A 25,499-nucleotide genomic window follows, 5' to 3' on the forward strand; every position below is an offset into this window, starting at 1 on the left:
TGTAAGCAAATATTAGTATAACAACACTTTAGGTTACTTAAGGCAGATTTATTCAATGAACTCTACTATAATCAAATAGTAACTTGCTCAGGCATAGTTGTCTCTTTAAACATACTAGCAGTGATGGCCCTGTATAAAGAAGGTTTGAAAATTTGATTAGAGGGACTCCAGTAACTACTGCAGGTAGGAAATAGGTGTAGCAAGGAACCATATTGAACCATAACAAGTGATAAACAGGGCTGTCCAGCAGTAGGCCAATGTGAAATAAGTAAGTCACTAGCAACTAAGAAAGAAGCAGGGAGCAAAGATTCAGAAAACTAAAAAGCCTGACAACAAGAAAAAGAACTGTTCACCTGAAACTAACATAATATTTTATATCAACTATTATTTCAATTAAAAACAAAAACAAAAAAACACACAAAAAAACCAAAATTATAAAGTAAAAAAGAAGAAGAAAACTATTTCCAGTAATCCAACAACCAAACAACAATTCAATATTAACATTTTGTTGTATTTCTTTCCAACTTTTCATATATATATTCTTTTCTTCTTTTAAAAATTATTGAAATGGTATTTTATATGCTTTTTCTCACCCCACTTAACATTATGTTGTAAACATTTTTCTAAATCACTAAATGGTCTTTGAAAATTTGGGAAAAAAAAAGAAGTGTTAATTTTCTTTCTCACTGTTGCTTATTTTCCTAATTACACATATTCTATTAGGCAAATATCTAATAAAACGGTTCTTAAAACCAATAATATGTAACAGTGATCTAAAGATGAAGTTTAAAAATTTACCTATCTAGCCCCAGCTTCAGAATTCCTGATACAGCAGTTATTCAGACATGTATATTCTGAAAGATTCCCGATAATTTTGATATACATCTCTCCAAATTAAAAATTACTAAATCTAAAGGATAAAAACTAAAAAGACATTTGTAAATGGTATTTGTCCAAACTGTCAGTTATCATGTAGATCACAATAAAAACATCCATATTACCAAAAGTAGCAAAAACAAAACCAAAATACATACCATTAGCTACATATGTAATCTTGCATAGAATGTTGTCCCTGCTAATCTCCTGGTTTCCCTCTGGCGGGCTTACCAAGGTTTGACAAATCATAGCAATATTTATTTTGGCACGCACACATCGATTGTTTAGCTGCCAAAACAAAAAATAAAAACAAAACACCAGTGTAGAAGATACCCAGTATTCTGTAACCTCTTCTGGTCTAATTCTACATTAGATTAACCAAAACCATAACTCATCTACATCTCCAACAAAATCTCATAAGCACTAATAAAGAATACATGCCAAGTTGATATGACACCAGGAATGGTTTTCCCCCCTCTTAAGTAGTAAAAGGAGCTAAATCGAGGTAGAAACCACAGAGGTTTTGCCAGTAGTTGATCATGGCTTGAGAGACAACTGTGAGAAGTAGCCTACCTATACTACCCATTCAGCTGTCTCATCTAACCTCAGGAGGAAAGGAAAACAACCCTGCTGGGATGCTCATGGCCATGACTGTTGCCCTCAGATAACACAGTGGCTATACTCTTCCAAGAAGCCAACTTTAATAAACAAAAATTTAAGAAGCATTTTCAAGTCAATTATCTCTGTATGTGTGGTATGCGTTTATCACTTTTGCCCTGTGTTGTATATTTAGCTTTGTATCGTACAATTATACACATTTATACAATGTACTTACAGGAGCACTGTTGTGATCCACAGAAAAATTACAAACTATCCAAGTTTCCGGGTCATTTTCAGTCAAGGCTGGTATCTTTCGAATGGCAGAAAGATATAATACGTCCCGCTGAGAAGCAGGCCACACTCTCTGTGGAAGAAGTACAAATCTTTTGAAAATTTGAACTTTTTTTTTTTTTGGCTGCGCCACATGGCATGCGGGATCTTAGTTCCCTGACCAAGAATTGAACCCTCACCCCCTGCAGTAGAAGCTCGGAGTCTTAAACCACTGGACCGCCAGGGAAGTCCCCAAAATTTGAACTACTTTTTATTCATATATAATATGGAACTAACAAAGAAACAGGTGTAAAACTAATAAATGCCTTTGTTTAAGGTAACATCTGTCAAATTTTAAATGGAAAGCACCCACCAAAGGATTGATTATGAACACTGAGTTAAAGGCTTTGAAGAACATACTAAAGGAATAATGTTCTGCTATTTCTTTTTTTTCCTTTTTTAAATGTTTATTTATTTATTTGGCTGCTCCGGGTCTTAGCTGTGGCATGCAGGCATGTGGGATCTAGTTCCCCAACCAGGGATCCAACCCCGGCCTCCCTGCATTGGGAGTGCGGAGTCTTAACAACTGGACCACCAGGGAAGACCCTATTTTTCCTTCTTTGTAAATTTGGTAGTATATACATAACATAAAATGCCATAAATAATTTTTAAGTGTACAATTCAGTGGCCTTAACTATATTCACAATGTTATGTAAATACCACCACTATCTAGTTCTAAATGTGTCATCACTCCCAACAGAAACTCTGTATCCATTAAGCAATCACTCCGCATTAGCCCCTCCCACAGCCATTAGTCCACTTTTTTTTTTATAGTTTTTATTTTTGGCTGTGTTGGGTCTTCGTTGCTGTGCGCGGGCTTTCTCTAGTTGCGGTGAGCGGGGGCTACTCTTTGTTGCAGTGAGCAGGCTTCTCATTGTTGTGGCTTCTCCTGTTGCAGAGCACAGGCTCTAGGCACACAGGCTTCAGTAGTTGTGGCACGCAGGCTCTAGAGCGCAGGCTCAGTAGTTGTGGTGCATGGGCTAAGTTGCTCCGCAGCATGTGGGATCTTCCTGGACCAGGGCTCGAACCCGTGTCCCCTGCATTGGCAGGCGGATTCTTAACCATTGTGCCACCAGGGAAGCCCCATTAGTCCAATTTTAAGTATAGTATTAAACCTCTGTTTCAACTGTTCAGAGCAAAGATTTTAAAAGCAAATATATTAGGGAAAGAGGATGCTCCTTGATATCATAATCATATTTAAAGAATTCCAAACCAGTAATTTAATCTTCCAACTTCATGGTATGCATTCCAACATACGGTTGGAATGACATGGAACCTAGGTCTCTGAAAACTGGGACTATGTACTTTTTAAAAAATTATTTATTTATTTATTTATTTATTTTTGGCTGTGTTGGGTCTTTGTTTCTGTGCGAGGGCTTTCTCTAGTTGTGGCAAGCGGGGGCCACTCTTCATTGCGGTGCGCGGGCCTCTCACTATCGCGGGCCTCTCTTGTTGCGGAGCACAGGCTCCAGACGCGCAGGCTCAATAATCGTGGCTCACGGGCCCAGTTGCTCCACGGCATGTGGGATCTTCCCAGACCAGGGCTCGAACCCGTGTCCCCTGCATTGGCAGGCAGATTCTCAACCACTGCGCCACCAGGGAAGCCCCAGGACTATATACTTCTAAATGAGAGAAAATACGTACAGGGTCTTTCCCGATTGCTGAATTTAATAAATCGCCAACAATTCAGTGTCAATACAACACAAAGCATTTGCAAAGTGAAATGGTTCATCTTTTAAAGATACAAAATTTCATTAAGTTGATGAAAGTAGTACTGGGCAAATGTATGTGAAGACAGTAATAAATCAAAATGTGGCCATATTAGAACTAATGGATGCAAATCCACAAGGATGATGATAAGACAGAAATTTAAAGAGTGAGAATGACAAACATCAAGAGATGAGTAGCCCTTTTTAAGACCATATTATAAAAGAACCCAAATTTAAAGAGAAAGATGTTGTATAGTTATTGGATTTTGTTGAAAAAATTATGCCAGGACAATTCATTTATTCAAACAATTACAACTGTAACTTAAATTTTGTTACATATAAAGTACATTATTTTAATAATTTTTAGTTTTATTTTTCCAGAAATAATCCCAATATAACCTATATATTCCTCCCCTCCATCTACTATTTACCAAGTGAAGTACTTTCAGCAGACCATTTTCCAGGATCAATTATCTTCACAGAATAAGAGTCTTCTGATTCTAAATGACTGGTCATTTATTTTCATTGCAAGTTACAGGACAACTAATATTTTAAAGTCTACTAAATTTTAGACTTCGCTTTAGACCCCCCCTAAATCAGTAGGTTGAAACAGAATCTTCATTGTTATATATTTCTTGAGTAGCTGTCATGTAAAAGGAAGCCTAGGTCATAGTCATTAAATATAAGATGCCTCAGATGACAAGACTGAGCTCAAGATATACACAGCAAACCTAAAATATTTTCAAATATTCAGCTCAGTTAAAAATTATTTTAAAAAAGAAAAATGAAGTACTTACTGAATTATCATGTTTCTTATATAACATACAATATTGTTTTTGGTGGATCTCTACAAATTTTTAATTTATTTTATTATTGATTATTCAATATAATATTTGGCAATTTTCAGAAAGGAAACAGAGCAGAATAAGATAAGAGAAATATTCTATAATTTAAATATCTACATTAACAGAGGAAGAAATGAAGTGAAAGGCAACCAATTTAAATGACAATGTTTCTTTGTGCTCTGGTGTATGACCATCCTCTCAATAGCTGATGCTCAGCAATTTTCCCTTGATGTCAGATAATCCACTTAGATCACGTTTACTTCTGAGTCTTAACATAGACTAATAACATACTTTGCATTTCTCTATTATTCTCACAGGAAACTGATTCACTTTCATATTTGGTAATTCATCTATCTCCTCTAGAGACTAGATGCTAGAAAAACATTTAAGTGGATTTTCATACTTTCTTTTCTAGACTTAAAGTTTGCATAACTAACTGTACATCTTTGTCAAACACACTGTTTCTGAATATTTCTCAGGTTCTTATTTTCACCCATTTCTGCTTTAAATGAACTGAAATTACCTTTCAAATACATGAAATTCATGAATTATTAATAAAGTCTTTAAATCTTTTGTGGCACTTAATTTCCTCACAAATTTTACTTTAGAGAATTTATACGTCTCTGTTTGAACTATGCTGGAATCCTTTTGGGATGAAAAGATATTTACCTTGTGCGTTTGATAAATGATGATTGCATTATCAGCTAATGTTTCCACCACATGAAAGTTTTCTATAGTTGCTGCAATGAAGAAAAAATGTTAGTAGTCAAAAAAGATATATTACCTTTTCCTAGAATGTGATTACTGAGAAAGTCAATTACAAATGGACATTATACCAAAATGAACAGGATCCTGCCCTACATAGGCTAAGTCCAAATGGAAAGCGGTTTAGTATTAGGGCTATAGATGGTGGCTGTGAGACCTAATCACCAGGAAATCTCATTAGCTTCCACTTCAAGAAAGCAATTCTAATCACCATTTCATTACTAGGGCACAAATTATTCCCTAACACTATGACCCCTCCCCTCCCTATAATCCTTCATTTATTGAAGCTGAATAAGCTGTTCTACTTAGGTTTAGGTGACTATGTTTGTGAGAGTGTCAAACTGCCATTGATAAACATGTTGTTCAGAAGTACCCATATTTATGAAATTCGATGCCTGAGGGGATCAAATAACTCTAAACAAACCACAGCAGGATTCATCTACAATTTATCATGGAAACAAAACAGTCTAGGAAAAGAGAAGATGATAAAACAGAAATCTTTTATTTTAGTCCTGGCTTTTCCACTAATTAGTTCTGTGGTCTATGACAAGTCACTTGAGCTATCTGAATTTTACTTTATTACCTACCTATCACACAGGATTATTGAGGTAGCAGATCAAATGCTATAACTTACTGAGAAGCATTTTGTACAGTGAAAAGCTCTATTTAAATGTAAGGTATTATCAGTTCCCTATACGATTCTCCAGATATTTTCTATATTGACTTTGTAAACCATAGATCAGATGTAGAAAACCAGGTTAGATTTGGTATTAAATTCAAACTAATAATTTTATCAAAATATGTTAATAATGGCAGCTTACTTTCCCAATCATTGCGAACATCAACATTCCAGAAGTAATTGCAGACCTCATGTCCTGTAACACCTTTAACTGCGTGGGTAGCTTTCAAAGGATCCAGAACAATCCCGTTTTCTTCTACTTCCCTTCTGTATACCTAGAGGATATATTTTAAAACATGTTAATACATATTGATAATTACCTTAAATGTAAATGGATTAAATGCCCCAACCAAAAGACACAGACTGGCTGAATGGATGCAAAAAACAAGACCTGTATATATGCTGTCTACAAGCGACCCACTTCAGACCTAGGGACACATACAGACTGAAAGTGAGGGGATGGGAAAAGTTATTCCATGTAAATGGAAATCAAAAGAAAGCTGGAGTAGCAATTCTCATATCAGACAAAATAGACTTTAAAATAAAGACTATTACAAGAGACAAAGAAGGACACTACATAATGGTCAAGGGATCAATCCAAGAAGAAGATATAACAACTGTAAATATTTATGTACCCAACATAGGAGCACCTCAATACATAAGGCAAATGCTAACAGCCATAAAAGGGGAAATCAACAGCAACACAATCATAGTAGGGGACTTTAACACCCCACTTTCACCAACGGACAGATCATCCAAAATGAAAATAAATAAGGACACACAAGCTTTAAATGATACATTAAACAAGATGGACTTAATTGATATTTATAGGACATTCCATCCAAAAACAACAGAATACACTTTCTTCTCAAGTGCTCATGGAACATTCTCTAGGATAGATCATATCTTGGGTCACAAATCAAGCCCTGGTAAATTTAAGAAAATTGAAATCGTATCAAGTATCTTTTCCGACCACAACGCTATGAGACTAGATATCAATTAAAGGAAAAAATCTGTAAAAAATACAAACACATGGAGGCTAAACAATACACTACTTAATAACCAAGAGATCACTGAAGAAATCAAAGAGGAAATCAAAAAATACCTAGAAACAAATGACAATGAAAACACAACGACCCAAAACCTATGGGATGCAGCAAAAGCAGTTCTAAGAGGGAAGTTTATAGCAATACAATCCTACCTCAAGAAACAAGAAAAATCTCAAATAAACAACATAACCTTACACCTAAAGCAATTAGAGAAAGAAGAACAAAAAAACCCCAAAGTTAGCAGAAGGAAAGAAATCATAAAGATCAGCTCAGAAATAATTAAAAAAGAAATGAAGGAAACAATAGCAAAGATCAATAAAACTAAAAGCTGGCTCTTTGAGAAGATAAACAAAATTGATAAACAAAATTGACAATCCATTAGCCAGACTCATCAAGAAAAAAAGGGAGAAGACTCAAATCAATAGAATTAGAAATGAAAAAGAAGTAACAACTGACACTGCAGAAATACAAAGGATCGTGAGAGATTACTACAAGCAACTATATGCCAATAAAATGGACAATCTGGAAGAAACGGACAAATTCTTTGAAAAGTACAACCTTCTGAGACTGAACCAGGAAGAAACAGAAAATATAAACAGACCAATCACAAGCACTGAAATTGAGACTGTGATTAAAAATCTTCCAACAAACAAAAGTCCAGGACCAGAAGGCTCACAGGCAAATTCTATCAAACATTTGGAGGAGAGCTAACACCTATCCTTCTCAAACTCTTCCAAAATATAGCAGAGGGAGGGACACTCCCAAACTCATTCTACGAGGCCACCATCACCCTGATACCAAAACCAGACAAGGATGTCACAAAGAAAGAAAACTACAGGCCAATAGGACTGATGAATATAGATGCAAAAATCCTCAACAAAATACAAGCAAACAGAATCCAACAGCACATTAAAAGGATTATACACCATGATGATCAAGTGGGGTTTATCCCAGGAATGCAAGGATTCTGCATTAAACACAAATCAATCAATGTGATACACCATATTAAAAAATTGAAGGAGAAAAACCATATGATCATCTCAATAGATGCAGAAAAGGCTTTCGACAAAATTCAACACCCATTTATGATAAAAACCCTCCACAAAGTAGGCATAGAGGGAACTTACCTCAACATAATAAAGGCCAGATATGACAAACACACAGCCAACATCGTTCTCAATGGTGAAAAACCAAAACCATTTCCACTAAGATCAGGAACAAGACAAGGTTGCCCACTCTCACACTATTATTCAACATAGTTTTGGAAGTTTTAGCCACAGCAATCAGAGAAGAAAAAGAAATAAAAGGAATCCAAATTGGAAAAGAAGAAGTAAAGCTGTCACTGTTTGTAGATGACATGATACTATACATAGAGAATCCTGAAGATGCTACCAGAAAACTACTAGAGCTAATCAATGAATTTGGTAGAGTAGCAGGATACAAAATTAATGCACAGAAATCTCTTGCATTCCTATACACTAATGATGAAAAAACTGAAAGAGAAATTAAGGAAACACTCCCGTTTACCACTGCAACAAAAAGAATAAAATACCTAGGAATAAACCTACTGAAGGAGAAAAAAGACCTGTATGCAGAAAACTATATGACACTGATGGGAGAAATTAAAGATGATACAAACAGATGGAGAGATATACCAAGTTCTTGGATTTGAAGAATCAACATTGTGAAAATGACTATACTACCCAAAGCAATCTACAGATTCAATGCAATCCCTATCAAACTACCACTGGCATTTTCACAGAACTAGAACAAAAAATTTCACAGTTTGTATGGAAACACAAAAGACCCCAAATAGCCAAAGCAATCTTGAGAAAGAAAAACGGAGCTGTTGGAATCAGGCTCCCGGACTTCAGACTATACTACAAAGCTACGGTAATCAAGACAGTATGGTACTGGCACAAAAACAGAAATATAGATCAATGGAACATGATAGAAAGCCCAGAGATAAACCCATGCACATATGGTCACCTTATTTTTGATAAAGGAGGCAAGAATATAAAATGGAGAAAAGACAGCCTCTTCAATTAGTGGTGCTGGGAAAACTGGACAGCTACATGTAAAAGAATGAAATTAGAACACTCCCTAACACCATACACAAAAATAAACTCAAAAAGGATTAAAGACCTAAATGTAAGGCCAGACACTATCAAACTCTTAGAGGAAAACATAGGCAGAACACTCTATGACATAAATCACAGCAAGATCCTTTTTGACCCACCTCCTAGAGACATGGAAATAAAAACAAAAATAAACAAATAGGACCTTATGAAACTTAAAAGCTTTTGCACAGCAAAGGAACCATAAAGAAGACGAAAAGACAACCCTCAGAATGGGAGAAAATATTTGCAAATGAAGCAATTGACAAAGGATTAACCTCCAAAATTTACAAGCAGCTCATCCAACTCAATATCAAAAAACCAAACAACACAATCCATAAATGGGCAGAAGAACTAAACAGACATTTCTCCAAAGAAGATACACAGATTGTCAACAAACACATGAAAGAATGCTCAACATCACTAATCATTAGAGAAATGCAAATCAAAACCACAATGAGGTATCATCTCACACCAGTCAGAATGGCCATCATCAAAAAATCTACAAACAATAAATGCTGGAGAGGGTGTGGAGAGAAGGGAACCCACTTACACTGTTGGTGGGAATGTGAATTGATACAGCCACTATGGAGAACAGTTTGGAGGCTCCTTAAAAAACTAAAAATAGAACTACCATATGACCCAGCAATCCCACTACTGGGCATATACCCCAAGAAAACCATAATTCAAAAAGAGTCATGTACCACAATGTTCATTGCAGCTCTATTTACAATAGCCAGGACATGGAAGCAACCTAAGTGTCCATCGACAGATGAATGGATAAAGAAGATGTGGCACATATATACAATGGAATGTTACTCAGCCATAAAAAGAAATGAAATTGAGTTATTTGTAGTGAGGTGGATGGACCTAGAGTCTGTCATACGAAGTGAAGTAAGTCAGAAAGAGAAAAACAAATAGCATATGCTAACACATATATATGGAATCTAAAAAAAAAAAAAAAAAAGGTTCTGAAGAACCTAGTGGCAGGACAGGAATAAAGACGCAGACATAGAGATGGACTTGAGGACACGGGGAGGGGGAAGGGTAAGCTGCGACGAAGCGAGAGAGTGTCATGGACTTATAAATACTACCAAATGTAAAATAGATAGCTAGTGGGAAGCATCCACATAGCACAGGGAGATCAGCTCGGTGCTTTGTGACCGCCTAGAGGGGTGGGATAGGGAGGGTGGGAGGGAGGGAGACACAAGAGGGAGGAGATATGGGGATATATGTATATGTATAGCTGATTCACTTTGTTATAAAGCAGAAACTAACACACCATTGTAAAGCAATTATACTTCAATAAAGATGTTAAAAAAAAAAAAATCAAAAGAACCCAAACAGAGTCTAATGCCTCCTCGCTTCACTAAACAGAAAGCAGGCTTTGGGGCCGAAGACGGTGCTCTAGGAAAGCAGAAACCGGCTTTGGTGGCCTTTGGACTCAGACTGGAATTTAAAAAAAAAAAAAAAAAAAAAAAAGAACCGAAACATCTTAAAAAAAAAATCCAACCCCAAAACTACAAACTTGAAATCATGTTTTTCCAATTAGGTGCTTTTTAGAATTTTATGTATGAAAATATACTTATAAAAAAAAAAAGAAAATATACTTATGGAACATAAATATTCTGCCAAAAAGTTTAAAATTTCAAATTATTACCACATAAAAATATTTAAAACTAGAAATCCAAGGTAAACACCAACTATGAAACATATGCATATATGATGAATGACTAAATTACTGTGAGTTGTTGAAAGAGTAAATATATCAATTTAAATTAGGCATTATTTACTGAACATTCTCAAAGACCATTTAACTTGGCTAAGAAGGCCAAATAAAGCTAGTTGGAACATAATCTCCTTAGGGACGGTGACTTAAGGCAGCTCTGTTCAATGCTGTATCCCCACCATCTAGAACAGTATCTGAAACACAGTAGGCACTCAATTATTTGTTGAACCAATGATGGAAAGCTAAAATCGCTTAAAGATCAATGATATCTTGCTTTTAAATACTGAGGCTGCATACCTAAAGGTCTATCTTGCTTTAAATACTGAGACTGTATACATAAACTGCTGAACAAAATTAAGTACTTCAAAATTATAGAGGGTTTGCTACTTTAGGCAGCTCTGTAATAAGTTCTTTTGAAAAATGAACAAACATGTTATCACAGGGAAAACCAGCCCTCAATTTATGGAGTGCCTATGGTGCCAAACACTGTTAGGCATTTCACATTATTTTTCTTTTACAATCTCTCTCTCCAAAGTACCTTCCCTTACATACTTATTCACGTTATTGGGACTGATATTCTCCCAGTCATGGAGACTGGGAACTCTAGACTTTTGATTCCTTCCCTCACATTTCACGTAGCTATTAAGCTTATTACTAATCTTCTATAAGACATCCAAAAGCTTGACTTTTCTACTATTGGATACCTTTTTTTTTTTTTTAATTTTTATTTTATTTATTTTATTTTTGGCTGCGTTGGGTCTTTGTTGCTGTGTGCGGGCTTTCTCTAGCTGTGGCGAACGGGGGCTACTCTTTGTTGCAGTGCGTGGGCTTCTCATTGTCGTGGCTTCTCTTGTTGTGGAGCGTGGGCTCAGTAGTTGTGGCGCATGGGCTTAGTTGCTCCGGGGCATGTGGGATCTTCCTGGACCAGGGCTCGAACCCGTGTCCCCTGCATTGGCAGGTGGATTCTTAACCACTGTGACACCAGGGAAGCCCTGGATGCCTTTTTTAGGTAAGCTTTCATGACCTCATACCTGACTCTCTGAAGTGGTTTTCTTGGTCTCTAGTTTCATCCCTATCAGCCTAGTCCACCAAAAATGTTACTTTGTGTACAATGGCTAGCCTACTGCTACAGACAACAGAAAATTCTGTTTAGTGGGCTATTTTATATTCCCCATAATCCAGCCCCAATTTCTCTCTCTCTAAAGTTGTAGGAGAACTTTTTCTCTACCACTCACTCCACGTGGAAGACCATCATCTAGACTATCATTCCTGGTTTCTCTTCACCCTTTCACTTCCTCCTCCTTGGGGGGAAATGGGGACATCTGAATGGTGAGCACAGAAGGAAGACTAGGCAGGCCTGGCTCAACCCCTTCTCCTGTGGACAGGATGTATGCTGGTCTGCTTTTGGGGCTTGCTCTTGTGGGGGAAGGCCTGGGACTATCCAGCTATGTCAGAAATATTATGTTTAGGGGACTTCCCTGGTGGTCCAGTGGTTAAGAATCCGCCTTCCAATGCAGGGGACATGGGTTCGATCCCTGGTGGGGAACTAAGATCCCACATGCCGTGCGCTGTAACTACTGAGCCCCCAAGCTTCAACTAGAGAGCCCATGTGCCGCAACTACAGAGCCCACGTGCTCTAGAGCCCGTATGCCACAACTAGAGAGAAGCCCTTGCACCGCAATGAAAGATCCCGCGTGCTGCAACAAAGATCCCATGTGCCGCAACTAAGACCGGACACAGCCAAAAATAAATAAATAAAATATTAAAAAAAAACACTATGTTTAATTCTGGGGTAACATATTAGCAAGACCTCATGGCAGCTAGTCTTCATGTTCTCCAATCAGCTTATTAGAATTATAACTAACATTTTGGTATCTCATTTGCCTATCTCCTCTATCTTATTTCTTAATTTCTTCTGTATTCAGGAGGAGAGGAAATTCCAACATCTAATGTTGTATCTCATTTGCTAGAATAATTCTGGTCAAAAGTCTACACAAAACTCCTGAATACAAAATTTGCTTTGAAGTTTTTGCTCATGTTATATTTCTTTTCTAAAATGCCCTCACCTCACCTTTTTCATAGCCTTGTTTCCATTTCTAGACATAGTTCAAATGCTCCTCAGTGTAATACAATCTGTCTCAAATCAGAGATCTCTTTCTTTTCCAATTTTTCTCCACTATTCACCTGTACTTTTCACTCACTGCCATCCAATGGAGCTAAGTAATCTTTTAGATGTCAATATCCTCTTTCTCCAACCAAAGTTTCAGCTTGGAGGGAGTCTTATTAAACTTCTCTTTATTGTTAGCATAGCACCTTGGGCATGAAGTAATCCAAAGTTCAATGCTGCTGCTGCTGCTTTTCAACCCAGCTCTCAATCTCTTGTTCCTTGCTCTTAATGTCTTCTGTGTTTAGGGGTGTGAGCAAGATTAGCTAACCAATGTCCAAATATCAAAAAAAGATGCAGTGAGAGAAAGACCAAGAAGTGAGGTACAGACCAAAGAGGGAAAAAAGTGACATCTGGGCACAACATTTGGTATATTAAAAAAGAGAGAGAAATATCCGAAGAGAGAGCCATCAGCTAATTATGACCTGTTCATATTGAAACCCCCAAACTATTTTCTCCATGGCCTAGGTAAAACAGAATGATCTGTGCACAGATTCATATTACGATCATAAAGAAATTATGTAAAAGCTAAACCAGGGAAGCAAAAGGACATTTTATTTCTCAATATTTAGTGCTTCTTTGATCACATGTAATAATTTATTTAAAAGAAATTTTTAAATGCTATCTTACTTATATCAGTAGTAATAATATAGTATGATTGCAACAGGGCTGCAATTAGCAACCTACAACAATACACTGGGAATTACCTTCATTTCTCCTTCTTCTACAACCAACTGCCAATTGGCATCTCCACCTACATCCTGTAATGAGTAAGTCATGTGGTTCTGCACCATCTCTTCAACCTTAAAAAGAAAAATAGAGCCATAAGAATCCTCCTCCAATTAATAGCTATGTCATAATCTCTAAAACAGAATGGTATTCAGTTTACTTCAGTTCAGAAATGATGTTCTTAGAAAGCTAAGTGACCAAATGCACAAAGGTTAGTAGGTTTTATATAGTGTTGAAGAGTTTTAGTCCACATTCCAGATATCATATCCAGGTTAATGACAGGAAGGAGAAATGCGGGGAAGGAAGGTGCTTCACTCTAATAACATATTGGCCTAACGTGCATCAAGTGACCAAAAAAATAATTATTCCTTCCTTTATCATAAAATGCATCCTTACGGAGGTAATGTCTTAAAGCATAAAATCATGGAACATTAAGGGTAAGAGGGGCGCAAAGAGATGACCTAGTCCAGTGTTCCTATGTTTAAGACTATATAGAGATATTAGAAAGCTCGTTATTTGTCAAGATTTCTCTACAAAAAGGTAAGAAGATTTTCGTTATTTTGCTGATAAGCTCCTCTTTTATCATGAATATAAGCCAACTTAAAAAATAACCAATCCCTCTATATATTTGATTCCAATTTCATTGTTCTAAACTCTTTTAGGGACAATGCTAATAATCATACACGCAAAGATTTGCAAATTATCACCTTTTATTAATAGTTCATTCTTTCTAAATTTCTAACTAAATTTCTTACTAAATTTCTTTTACTAAATTTAAATTGCAACCTCTGCTTTTAACTATCAAATTACCCCTACCCATCTTTTATAAGCAAATAAGGTCAAACAGTTCACACTCCCAGAATCCTCAATCAGATTTATTGGTAAGATTTCATTTAAGTGTTCTTTGGTAACCTTCCTAGTATGAAACATATTTTTAAACAGAACTGAAGTGAAGTGACAGAAAGATCATCTCTGAAGGAACTGGCACCTTTACCATCTATGCATAGACACTTGGTTTCTGAGTTCTATTTTCTAAACTTTTACTCATAATTTTGTTTTACCTAGTAATATTATTAAGAGAAGGCAGAAAAGAGTTGAAAAATATGCATATTATATACTTCAATTTAAAGATTTATTCCTAAGTAACATAACTTCAGAGGCTGACTGGAAAAAACCTTTGTGCCTCTAAAATTTTGAAATCTGCTTTGAGAGGGTACAGATGACTAATGTAGGACTCCAAGTTACAAATGATACATACAAAACGTATTTTATTACCAAAAGAGGAAGAACAAAGGAAGTCCCAGTTAGTATGCATAAATAAAGCCTCAACAGTAGCGCTGGCTTGATTCATTTGTCTGTATCACATCATGATTGCGAAAAAATTCTTTTTTGATTTTTAGATCCCAAGATCTTAAAAAATCTTCAGATCTGAATACGTATGTACTTTTTAGGTACGACACTGGGAGTTAAGAACACCCATATTTATTATGAGATTAGAGGCAGAAAGAAATGTTTCCCCCAAATAGGCCCTACTTTAAATGGATTACTTGTGAAAGAAGAATGTTAAGGATTTTATTCTGCTAAAAAACAAAGAGAGTTCTGTTTAAAAAAAACTTTAGTGCCATTAAGCTCTTTCGTTGAAAAATATTGCAGGTAATTGTGTTTCTGTTTAGGAGATTATTCCTAAATTAGTTATTTCAAATGTTTGAAAAATGAGAAGGTGTTTTTGATTTATGTTTCGGTGCAAAAGAAACCAGATTCCACAAATATAAATTGAGAGAAGGTAACTTAAGTTTGAAACAATGTACAGTAAATGCATTCAACATTGTCTTGCTAGATAGATGAAAGAATAGTTACCACTGCATCTATGGAAAAGTTTTCAGTCTTTTGTCCTCATTTACTTCCTTAAGAGGGCTTGAAAAAGTCCAACAGAGAAACAAACAAGATGTATTCAGTACTGTGCTCCTAGGAAATTAACGAAACTATCGAAGTACCCAATTACTGTACTAACCATGTCTGCAAAGCCTTCATCAAGGAATCTTTATCCATTATGGTATATTCCCCGAGATAATAACATTAAGGTTAAAAAGAAAGATGATACTGGTAAAATTTCACTATTATGAATTTTATGTTAAAATATGCAGTAGCCAATGTTACTATAGGGGCAATGACCTGGGCACATGTGACCACACTCACATTTCAGATATAAACCTAAAGATGCTCCATTTACTGTTTTCAGTTACGACTCTATATCAAAAATAAGTGGGAAACTAGGGACCATTAATTGGATGACAAGAATAAACGTATGCCAAATTTTCTACCTTATTAGGTTCAAAATTTGATATACTAGAAAATAATGTTACTAGAAACATCTATCACTTAAAAAAAAAAGGCCGAATTTTACACTAAGCATAATTTCAGGAATCATGCCCTTGATTTTTTTGCACCTTACATACAGTCTTCATAACAAATTAACTATGAAAAAACTGAAGACAAAACAGATTTGAAATAGAGGTGATGGCACTCCAATTCTTACTTTTTCTTTCACTTCACATTTGAATCACTCAGTATGCCATTTTAGGAGGCTAGATCTAATTGGACCTTTCTAACATTATTAATATAGAAACTTTAAAAGAAAATTGTCCTTTGATGGTACAACAAAATTGTATTGAACAGAAGTCTCAGAAGGGCTCAAACAGAGCTTGGATCTCTTTTTCTTACCCATGTGAAAGGAATACAACTATGCTTATTGTTACAGTCATAAAGGGATCTGTTGGATACAATAATTTATTAATAACAAATTAACAGTTTACTGTTAACCCAAAAGAAAAATGGTCAAGGACATGAATAGCCAATTCACTGAAAAATGCAAATAGCCAAGAAGAAAAATAACACTTTTATTCTATCAGATTGGCAAATATTTACTGAATAATAATATTCAGTGTCAGTATAGCAAAAGAAAACTGACCTGGGGGTGTAGCTGGTTCAACTTTTTTAATGAACAGTTTGGCAATAAGAATAAAAAACTTGGGTGTGTGCATGGCCTTTGTCCTAAAAATTCTACTTCTAGAAATATATTCTAAGGAAATAATTGGATAAGTGTACAAAGATGTACATGCAAGGATGCTGTATATGCAAGGATGCCCATGTAGCACTATTTATTAAATAATAGAGACTAACTGAAAATAAACTAAATGTTCAATATTAGGTGAGTAGGTAAATCTAGTCTGCATATCCATACAATAGACAAGGAGATCTAGACCTATATTTACTGATGGGAAGATGGGCCTAATTATATGTGCCCTTTAAAAAAACAAAACAGCTAGTTACAAAACAGTATATATAGAATTACCTACTTTGGTAGAAAAAAAACAATTACTAAGGTGTGTGTAATTATCAATATGTGACTGATTTTATTTAATTTACACATATGTGGAAAAAGGATATGCATAAGAATATTAATAGTTATCTAGTAATTTCATTTTATTTACTTTCTAGTTCTGCTAAATTAGCATTCTATTACTTATATTGATACAATAAAAAAGGGAGGGGTAAAATAAATAGTTACCACAACAATGATGTTACTATGGACAAAAGTGGGAAAAAGCTTTACGCAGAACTGTTTTTGCAATGGTGATGCTCACCATATATTAACCCACAGATGTACTACCCACCCTTTGATTTTCTTTTTTTCTTTCCCCCAACTAAGGATGCTTTTTATTTCCCTTTGATTTCTGAGGTGACATCTTTAGGTGGCAACTGTTATAGAAATAAATGTGGCCAAGAAGATCCATTTATAAATCTAAGTCTTTCCTACTTTCTATACACTTTCATTGAGAGCTACTTCATTTCCAACATCTGTCCATCAGACAGATACAGATTCATGTGTTGCTACTAATTTCCTAGTAGAGTCACATATTTTATTTGAAGTTATTTTCAGGGCATCTCTCAGTTCTACATTTAAGTATCCTACTCAAGCAGGACTATGACCATTATTTCAACAAGAACAAAACAGTCATGAGCCAAGACTTATATGTAGATAGCAAAGCCAAATTAATCAATAGTTAACTGCCAGAGCCCAAGTCTGCTAATGACAACAAATACTTTAGCAAGGAAAATAAATACTTGAAGACCTCAATGTTGTCTTCCTTCATTTCCTCTTCTGGAATATAAAACAGTAGAATAATCAAAAGTTTAAAAACAGAATCGGATCAATAACGAGCATCATACATTAGAAAAAAAAATACTAGAAAGATTATTCTCAACTTATACAAAAAAGTTACACAAAAAATTAGGTAAAGAAGCTACAATTTGACAGTCTTATAAAAATCTGCACACCTGCTTCTCAGTGATATTTCACCTGTATTCGAAGGCTTTCAGCTGTTTTATATATCTCTATAGCTAAGGCCCAGGTCTGGGTTCTGAAGCCCTCATTCTTAGGCACCTATCAGCGGCTCAAATTCTTTTTTTGCTCCCATTACATTTTTTTAAATTTATAGCCTGTATATTTCCATATTTTAAGGGAAAATGGTGACCAGTACTGATGTCTTTTAGTCTGTTAATTTATTATTTTAATTCAAGGTGGAGTTTAATTAAGAATAAACCGAAGTCTCCCAGTATAATCTAGTTTGGTCAATGATTTATTGTGAATATAAGTCACTATTTTAAAAGCATACATAAATGAATGAGCAATAGGTAAGAAATATTGTAATAAATCTGGCTAAGGGTAATTTCTGATGAGGAACTGATCCATCTCTTTCTCAAAAATGTTCAAGGAAAAAAAAAGCTACAAAAGTCAGAAAAAAATTTGAGTCTTAAACTTAATTTTCTTCTTTATTACATAGTTGAAAACTAAGGTAAATTTTATTTGTATGCCTCTTTTAAACTGACTTAAAAAATTTTTTTATTGGAACACTCTGATAGAGAAAAAATAATGTAGATAATTTTGATTAGCTCAAAGAAATAATATTATAATGATAAAAGCTCACTTACTGAGCACTTACTACATGCTAGGTTCTAGCTCTATCACGTTCCTAGCTAGACGACAGAAGCAAAGCACAGAGGAGTTAGAAAAGCTGTCAAACATCATGCAGGAAACCGGATTTAAACTTGGTCATTTTGACTATAGAGCTCAGGTTCTTAACATACTATGACATATTGCAATCCAATAAAATGCAAACACCATAAAAATACAAAGTTGAATGGCAAATATGTGAAGATTAAAAAAAATTTTTTAACCTAATGCTGATGCTAAAAAAATATTCCTCCATTGATACTTTTGATTTTATTATGAGGGCAGAGACTGCAAGCATCCAGCTTCCTGTCCTAAATTCCTAACCCGTGCTGATACTAAATAATTTAAAATCAATTTCCATAGATTTATCATATGGACTGGAATACTCATTTCCAGGGGTAATTTGCCAAAGCAAAACGCAACCTGTTCAATGAAACTTAGTATAATGGTAATGAGACAAATTTTATTTAAAAAATTATTTCCCTGTTGAATACATTATGAGGTATTTTAAATTAGTTTAGAAGTAAGGCTTGAAACCTGCTTTAATGCTATAACATATCCTATAGACCATGTCCACAAAAGTTGCTGAATCCTGTCTGAAGAAACAGATATCACAGGATAGTTAAAAACCAGGTACCTTCTACTCGTTTCAATTCAATTTGAAATCTTTCAGGAGTATCTCCTATATGGCGAAATTCCAAGCTATTCACAATACAGGATACAAAGGGCACATGCAAGCCTGACAGAGGAACTATTTAGCAGATAAGGAAGGCTTTTTTAAATGCTTGATGTTACTATTTAAAATTCAAAACCAAAACAAGTGGCCTAACCAAAAGATTTCTAGGAACTGGGAAAGCAGGCTGAAATATAGCACAGAAAGACTCAAGTCCACTCTATACATTCATACAGTACCTGGGAGCTGAATCTGTGAACATCGTCAGAGGCACTGACTAGATCAATGGAAGACATGGAGGAAGAGCGACTATAGGGCTACCAGAGACAGACAAAGAAAAAACCAAGTAATCAGAACAAAGGCACAACAGAGCATTCAGTACCAACTTCCAAACACAAGATAAAGAAAGAGAGAACAAAGCACTATATGAAACAAGCTCAGCAGCAAGTGCTGACTTCATGCACCTATTATGTGTTATGCTCCAAAATCGAATGCAGTGCTTCCAATAATACAAAATAATACCACTTAACCCCAAAGGAAAAAGAGATCTAATATCACTGGCTACGCTTCTGGTTAACTATTTTGGACAAGCCACTCCCTATTCCCCCACCCTTCTTTCCCCCTTAAATAAAAAAGAAAGAACATTATGTTCAGAAGAAGATTTCTAACAGTTCTGGAGGATGTATATGGAAGAAAACATGTAATACCAAAAAATCTCATTACTTAAATTCAAGAAAAGGAAGAAGACTTTATATAACAGGACAGTTTCGTCAACAGTGAAGAAAAATATATCATATACTTTTAGTAAACTGTGACATTAGCTTACCTTTTGGACAAATCTATGAGTCCCCACAGAAGAAAAGGCATCTCCAGATGGCATTGATGTAGGCCAATGTAACCTGACCTTTTCACTCTGTGACTAAGAAAACATATAATGTTAAATGGGAAGGTTTTGAAGTGTATTTTGCAGCTTAAGAATGGATAATATAACATTTAATTACTGAACACTTTAGTACTTATAAATATTTGAATTATGAAGTTACTCTAAAGATACAAGCCTTGCCAAATCTTGACACTTCATGTATCCCAATTTTCTTCTTTTGGATTCCATAGATACTACCTTAGACCAAGGATTAGTTCTTTTATTTTTGCTCTCAGTCAGAATTTCCAATACCAGCATGGCACCATTTACCATGAATCAACCTTAACACTGCTACCAAAATAATTTTCTTATCCAAACTCTGGCCAAATTATTCCAATCATTCCACATCATCAGGGCCCTGCAGGGCTGTATCATTTGAACCAATAATCATTGTTTGCTTCAGTTATGTTCAAAAGAACATATCATGTATATCTTTGTCTCCTTTCCATGAAGGTATTCTGCCTTCATCCCATCACCTCACTCTTGTTAAGCTGCCACTTAACCTCTTTCCTCCTTCTCAGCTTGCTTAGTTTCTTCTCACTCATTCAATAAATATTTACTAAATATACTGTACCAGAAACTATGCTGTGTTGTGTGTGTGATTATCTTTGTCATATCAACGTGTGTGGCTCTCAGGCAAAGAAAATCATGGTCTGTTTAATGACTTGTTTTTATCTACTGGAGTGTCAGGAATAGACTGATATTAAATGAGTTGATCGTCCCGTGAATATTTCTTTTTTCTAAAGCATAGAGAAGTTTTTATTGATTCTCTTCAACTCCAACTCAACCACCATATTGATACTCAGTGGAGGAGCATTTTAGAGGCAGAAGGGATGATCTGAATCATCTTGTCCAACTCCTTGTTTCACAGATTAGAAAACCAAGGCCCAGAGAATTTAAGTGATACGTTTAGAGCTACACAGTTAGTGGCAAAACTAAGACTAACTTGTCTTGACCTCACAGTTTGCTATTCTTCATGAAATAACACATCTTAGATTAAAACAAAAGCGAAAACACAGTGAAGGGAAAAAAAAAAACACCCAAAACACCCTAAAAAACCAAATACAATGCTGCTATTTCAGATATTTTTGGCATCCAAAATTAGAACTTATTTAGGAACTGGAAGTTCTATTGAGTGCTGTGTAGCATCTTTTGGGTATTAAAAATGTGCAATAAGCTTTTATAAATTAATGTGACAAACTTATCATCACTGATAAAAAAACAGGGAAATATAAACAAGAAAAGCAAACAGCCACTATTGCAGATGACTTACCCTCGGATAGATAGATCAGTAAATGGGCATAACAGCCATGACTGTCTTAGCAATCAGAGGGAATAAACAAGCCAATTTTTCTATGCAAGTTAATTTGTAGTATAAAACTGATACACATATGATTTATTTGCAAGATGCTTAAAGTCTTGAGAAGAATAACTAAAATTCATCTTTAAGTACCGTCTAGTGGTAATATATGGTAACTGCATTGTTGCATAATTAAAGGTAAAGGATCAAATTAATCTTGAAACTAGAGTTAAAGGATTTTAGAAATGCCTTCCTCCAATTTCCACAGAAGGAGCTGGGTATAACTGCTGTGAATTTAATGATGAAAAAACACTGAGCAAAGTTAAAAGTGAGGAAGTAATTAAGGTGAAGGTAGTGAAAGCAATAAATGAGTTAATAATAAAAACTGAATGGTACTAACATAGAAGAAAAATAAATTCTTGGTCATCTTCCTTTTGAATTCATATGGCACTTGGTGGTGAAGAGAAATTCAAAGAGACTGTTTTACTCAGAGCAAATAAATGCTTTGTACTAATAGAATAATAATAAGGTTGGACACTTCAAGGGGAACAGGCAGAATATTTCCATTTAATTTCATGTTAATTATGCATGCTTGCTTTAAACAATCATTAGTCTTCTTTCTATTGCTTGGAAATTGGTCAATAAAGTGACTTATAAAGATTCTTCTACATTTGTGTCTCACTGCAGACAAGAGTTCATTTTTAGGTTATTAGGATCATGATTTCAAATTCTATTTATATGAATAAATACATCAAGGATTTTTAATAATTTTTAATAATATACATACCTGTTCTTCTATTTTATCTTGTCTGTCAAGAGCAGCTTCAACAGCATCAAAGAACTCTTCCTCATTAATCAAACTGTTTGGGCCTTCCTATTCAGACATACAGGAAAAAAAAAAGCTGTTGATTCAAGAAAACAGAAAACACTGATAACCCTGGCATTAACTCTAGGAGAAAGTTGAAAAGTGAGCTGACAAACATTTCTGAACCAGTTAGTACACTAGGTAATATTATCACAAAGATGAACAACATATGCTCTGTGCAAATCAGTGCACAGAGTGTTACAATTAATTCACTCACTCGGTACTCAAATATTTACTGTATATTGACCGACACTGTGTTAGGGCAATAATCTAGAGCAGGGGGTTGGTGAACTATGGCCCGTGGGTCAATTCTAGTCTGCTGCCTACTTTCAGAATGGCCTTTAAGCTCAGAATTTCATTTTTAAATGGCTGGGAAACAATAACAACATTTTATGGGGAATTCCCTGGGGGTCCAGTGGTTAGGACTCTGTGCTTTCACTGCTGAGGGCCCAGGTTCAATACCTGGTCAGGGAACCAAGATCCCACAAGCTGAGTGGCATGGCCAAAAAAAAGGAAAAAGGAAAAAGGAAAAAAAAAATTCATGACATGTGGGAATTATATGAATTTAAAATAAAGCTTTACTGGAATATAATCATGTTCATTCATGTATTGTTTATACCTGCTTTCATGGTACAGTGGCAGAGTTGAATACCTGTGACTTGAGGACTTGTCCACAGAAACCATATAAAATTGCAGGAAGGTTTTAAGAACAAAGTTGCAGATCTATAGCCAATGAGACGTAGATAGGGCTTCTGAGGGGAACCTTCCTAAGCAAAGACAATAACATCATAGAGAAGGAAAAGGTGAACCGATGCTTGAAAGCCTGCTTAGAATGGTAGAGCAGTGGTTCTCAATCACTTGGGGAACTGCCTGGGGAACCTGTTAAAATGAAAATTCCCAGGCCCCCATTCGCAGAAATTACTTTTCAGTAGGTCTTGGGTGGAGCCAGGAATATGCATGTTTAATAAGTCCTCCAAGTAGTTCTAATGCAAGTAGAACCTCAGCTGTATCAGAAGATAAAAATATAAAGAATAATAGCAAAATGGAAACAAGCAAGATATGTATCTTGCTGTGATAAAACAAATTTAAGTGGACTATAAGTGAAACAATAGCTTTGCTGGGGCCCAGAGTAGGCTCCCCCAAAATGTGCCTCAGTGGCATATTTATTATTTTGAATTAAAGTTACTTAAGAAATGGCCAGTGCAAGAGGGACACTGACACTCCCGTCTCCCTGAAAGCAGGAAACGAATCTCATGTGAAATGTGTATTCCCTGCACCTGGAGGTAGAACACCATTATTGCCAAAGATAGGGAATCTGGTCTGAGAAGCGGAAGCCTATATAAACAAATCTTGTTACATTTTAAATTTACTACTCCAAGTCCAAACTCTGTTTAGACTCTTCACTAATTGGGCACCCCAAACCTAAGCTTCTTTGCCCTCACAACTTTGTTGTTTCTTTGTTGAAAGAGTATAAAAGCTGCCTGCTTTGGCCACTGCTTTGGTCCCATTTCTGTGGGACCCACACACACGACTTAAAATTTGTTTTTCTCCTGTTAATCTATCTTGTGTCAATTTTATTATTAGTCCAGCCACAAGAACTCAAGAGGGGCAGAGGGGGAAATATCTCTCTCTACAACAGCTTCATATTACTATTAAACTTGAGGCAGGACACAGATGGGCCCCTGGAGCAAACAGCTGGAGTTCTCTGTGGATACTCTATGATGAAAATAGGAGGAGGAGGCTGGGCCCTGCCCAGATAGAAGATAAGAGAACACATATTTCTCATTCTTGAAGTCAGGAGACCTTCCCGACTACACATGCTCAGAAAGGCTCCTTGGAGGTCAAAAAGCGAGGGGGCGCCACCCCATAGTAAGTGATGCCAGTTACCCATAGGCCTCTTCAGTGGAATCCATCTTGGCTAAGAGATGCGCGTACACACGTGGGAGGACCCTGAGATATACCAAATACGGACTCCGAACCAGGCAAAGCAAGATGACTGGTCAAAGGAAACCAGGAAGAAACGCCCCATATAAGTGATTCAAACTACCACAAGGGCGTGACTCTCCGAGTCTGCCCGTGTGTCTATCCACACGTACTGTACTTTTTTTCCTCCTAATAAACACTTTGTTTCACTACTTTCCGTCTTTGTGGGAATTCTTTTCTGCAAAGCTGAAGGGCCAGGGCCTTGTCACTGACCACTGGTCTAGTGGCTAGGATTTGGTGCTCTCACCACCGTAACCCAACCTCAATCTCTGGCCAGGAACCGAAACCCTGCTTCAAGCCTCTGCAAGCCGAGGCCACCTGAGATCAAACTGAAGGCTGAAAAGGCAGGCTTGGGTTTAAGTTCCCCCAATTTTTAAATATACAAAATAAGACACGTGAACAATTGCGGGTCTGTCTGGAATAAATCCGAAGTTGTCACTACATTAAAAAGTATGATGCAACATCATCCCTGCGCTGCCACAACCTGGGGCCACACAAGAAGAGAGGGAGGAACTATGGTGTAATGCTCCTGTCAGTTCGCACAGGCATATCAGAAATCTTGATTCAATGTAGTTGTTCTTGTAGAGTTATGGGGATCCCTCAAAAGTCACTTCAAACCACACCCCCCCCACCAACTTTTAATTTAACTACAACACACATACAGAACAGTGCACATCTTGATGAATTACCATTAAGTGAATATAACTGCAGGGGAGCAAAACGTACCACCCCAAAATGTCTCTTTGTCATGTGGATTATTTTGAGCTAAAAACAATTAAGGCGCAAAAGACTCAGGAAGAAACTTTGACCTTCCCCTCTCACTGCCTAAAAAAATTTTAGATAGAGGGTCTGTTCCTGGAGTAGAGCTATCACTAGAGATATCTGCAAAGAATATTGGCTAGGTGTTACGGCGGAAACTCAGCAGGGTCTAGAGACCAGAGCCTACTCTGTGTCCCACTGTTTCCGCATGGCCCAGCAAACATTTGTTTACCAAACATTTGCATTCCCATCTTGATGTGAATTGTCTTACACCTCTTTTAAGTTCCAAACCACTACTCCCACATCTTCTTTTGTCTTTAGCTGAAGATGGTATTTAAGGTGAGGGTTTCAGTCATTTTGTTGAGTTACTACTCAGTTTTCCTGGATCTAT

At 36.1% G+C, this 25,499-nt stretch overlaps 1 protein-coding gene across 3 annotated transcripts in view; it reads right to left on the reverse strand.

Moving 5' to 3' along the window:
• Positions 1-25,499, reverse strand: part of CERT1 (ceramide transporter 1) — a 128,269-nt gene that overhangs the window by 6,861 nt on the left and 95,909 nt on the right. For 2 of the 3 annotated variants that reach the window (XM_036845533.1, XM_036845530.1), the window contains 8 exons: positions 22,289-22,375; positions 20,106-20,198; positions 19,519-19,596; positions 13,571-13,666; positions 5,947-6,079; positions 5,030-5,100; positions 1,712-1,840; positions 1,035-1,164 (listed from right to left, as the gene is read on the reverse strand). In XM_036845533.1, the coding sequence (XP_036701428.1) occupies positions 1,035-1,164; positions 1,712-1,840; positions 5,030-5,100; positions 5,947-6,079; positions 13,571-13,666; positions 19,519-19,596; positions 20,106-20,198; positions 22,289-22,375 (817 nt within the window). The remainder of the gene's footprint in view (positions 1-1,034; positions 1,165-1,711; positions 1,841-5,029; positions 5,101-5,946; positions 6,080-13,570; positions 13,667-19,518; positions 19,597-20,105; positions 20,199-22,288; positions 22,376-25,499) is intronic. The other variant, XM_036845531.1, reaches the window with a different exon arrangement.

Source organism: Balaenoptera musculus, chromosome 3, assembly GCF_009873245.2.
Source record: "Balaenoptera musculus isolate JJ_BM4_2016_0621 chromosome 3, mBalMus1.pri.v3, whole genome shotgun sequence".
In the NCBI taxonomy this organism is placed as follows: Eukaryota; Metazoa; Chordata; class Mammalia; order Artiodactyla; family Balaenopteridae; genus Balaenoptera; species Balaenoptera musculus.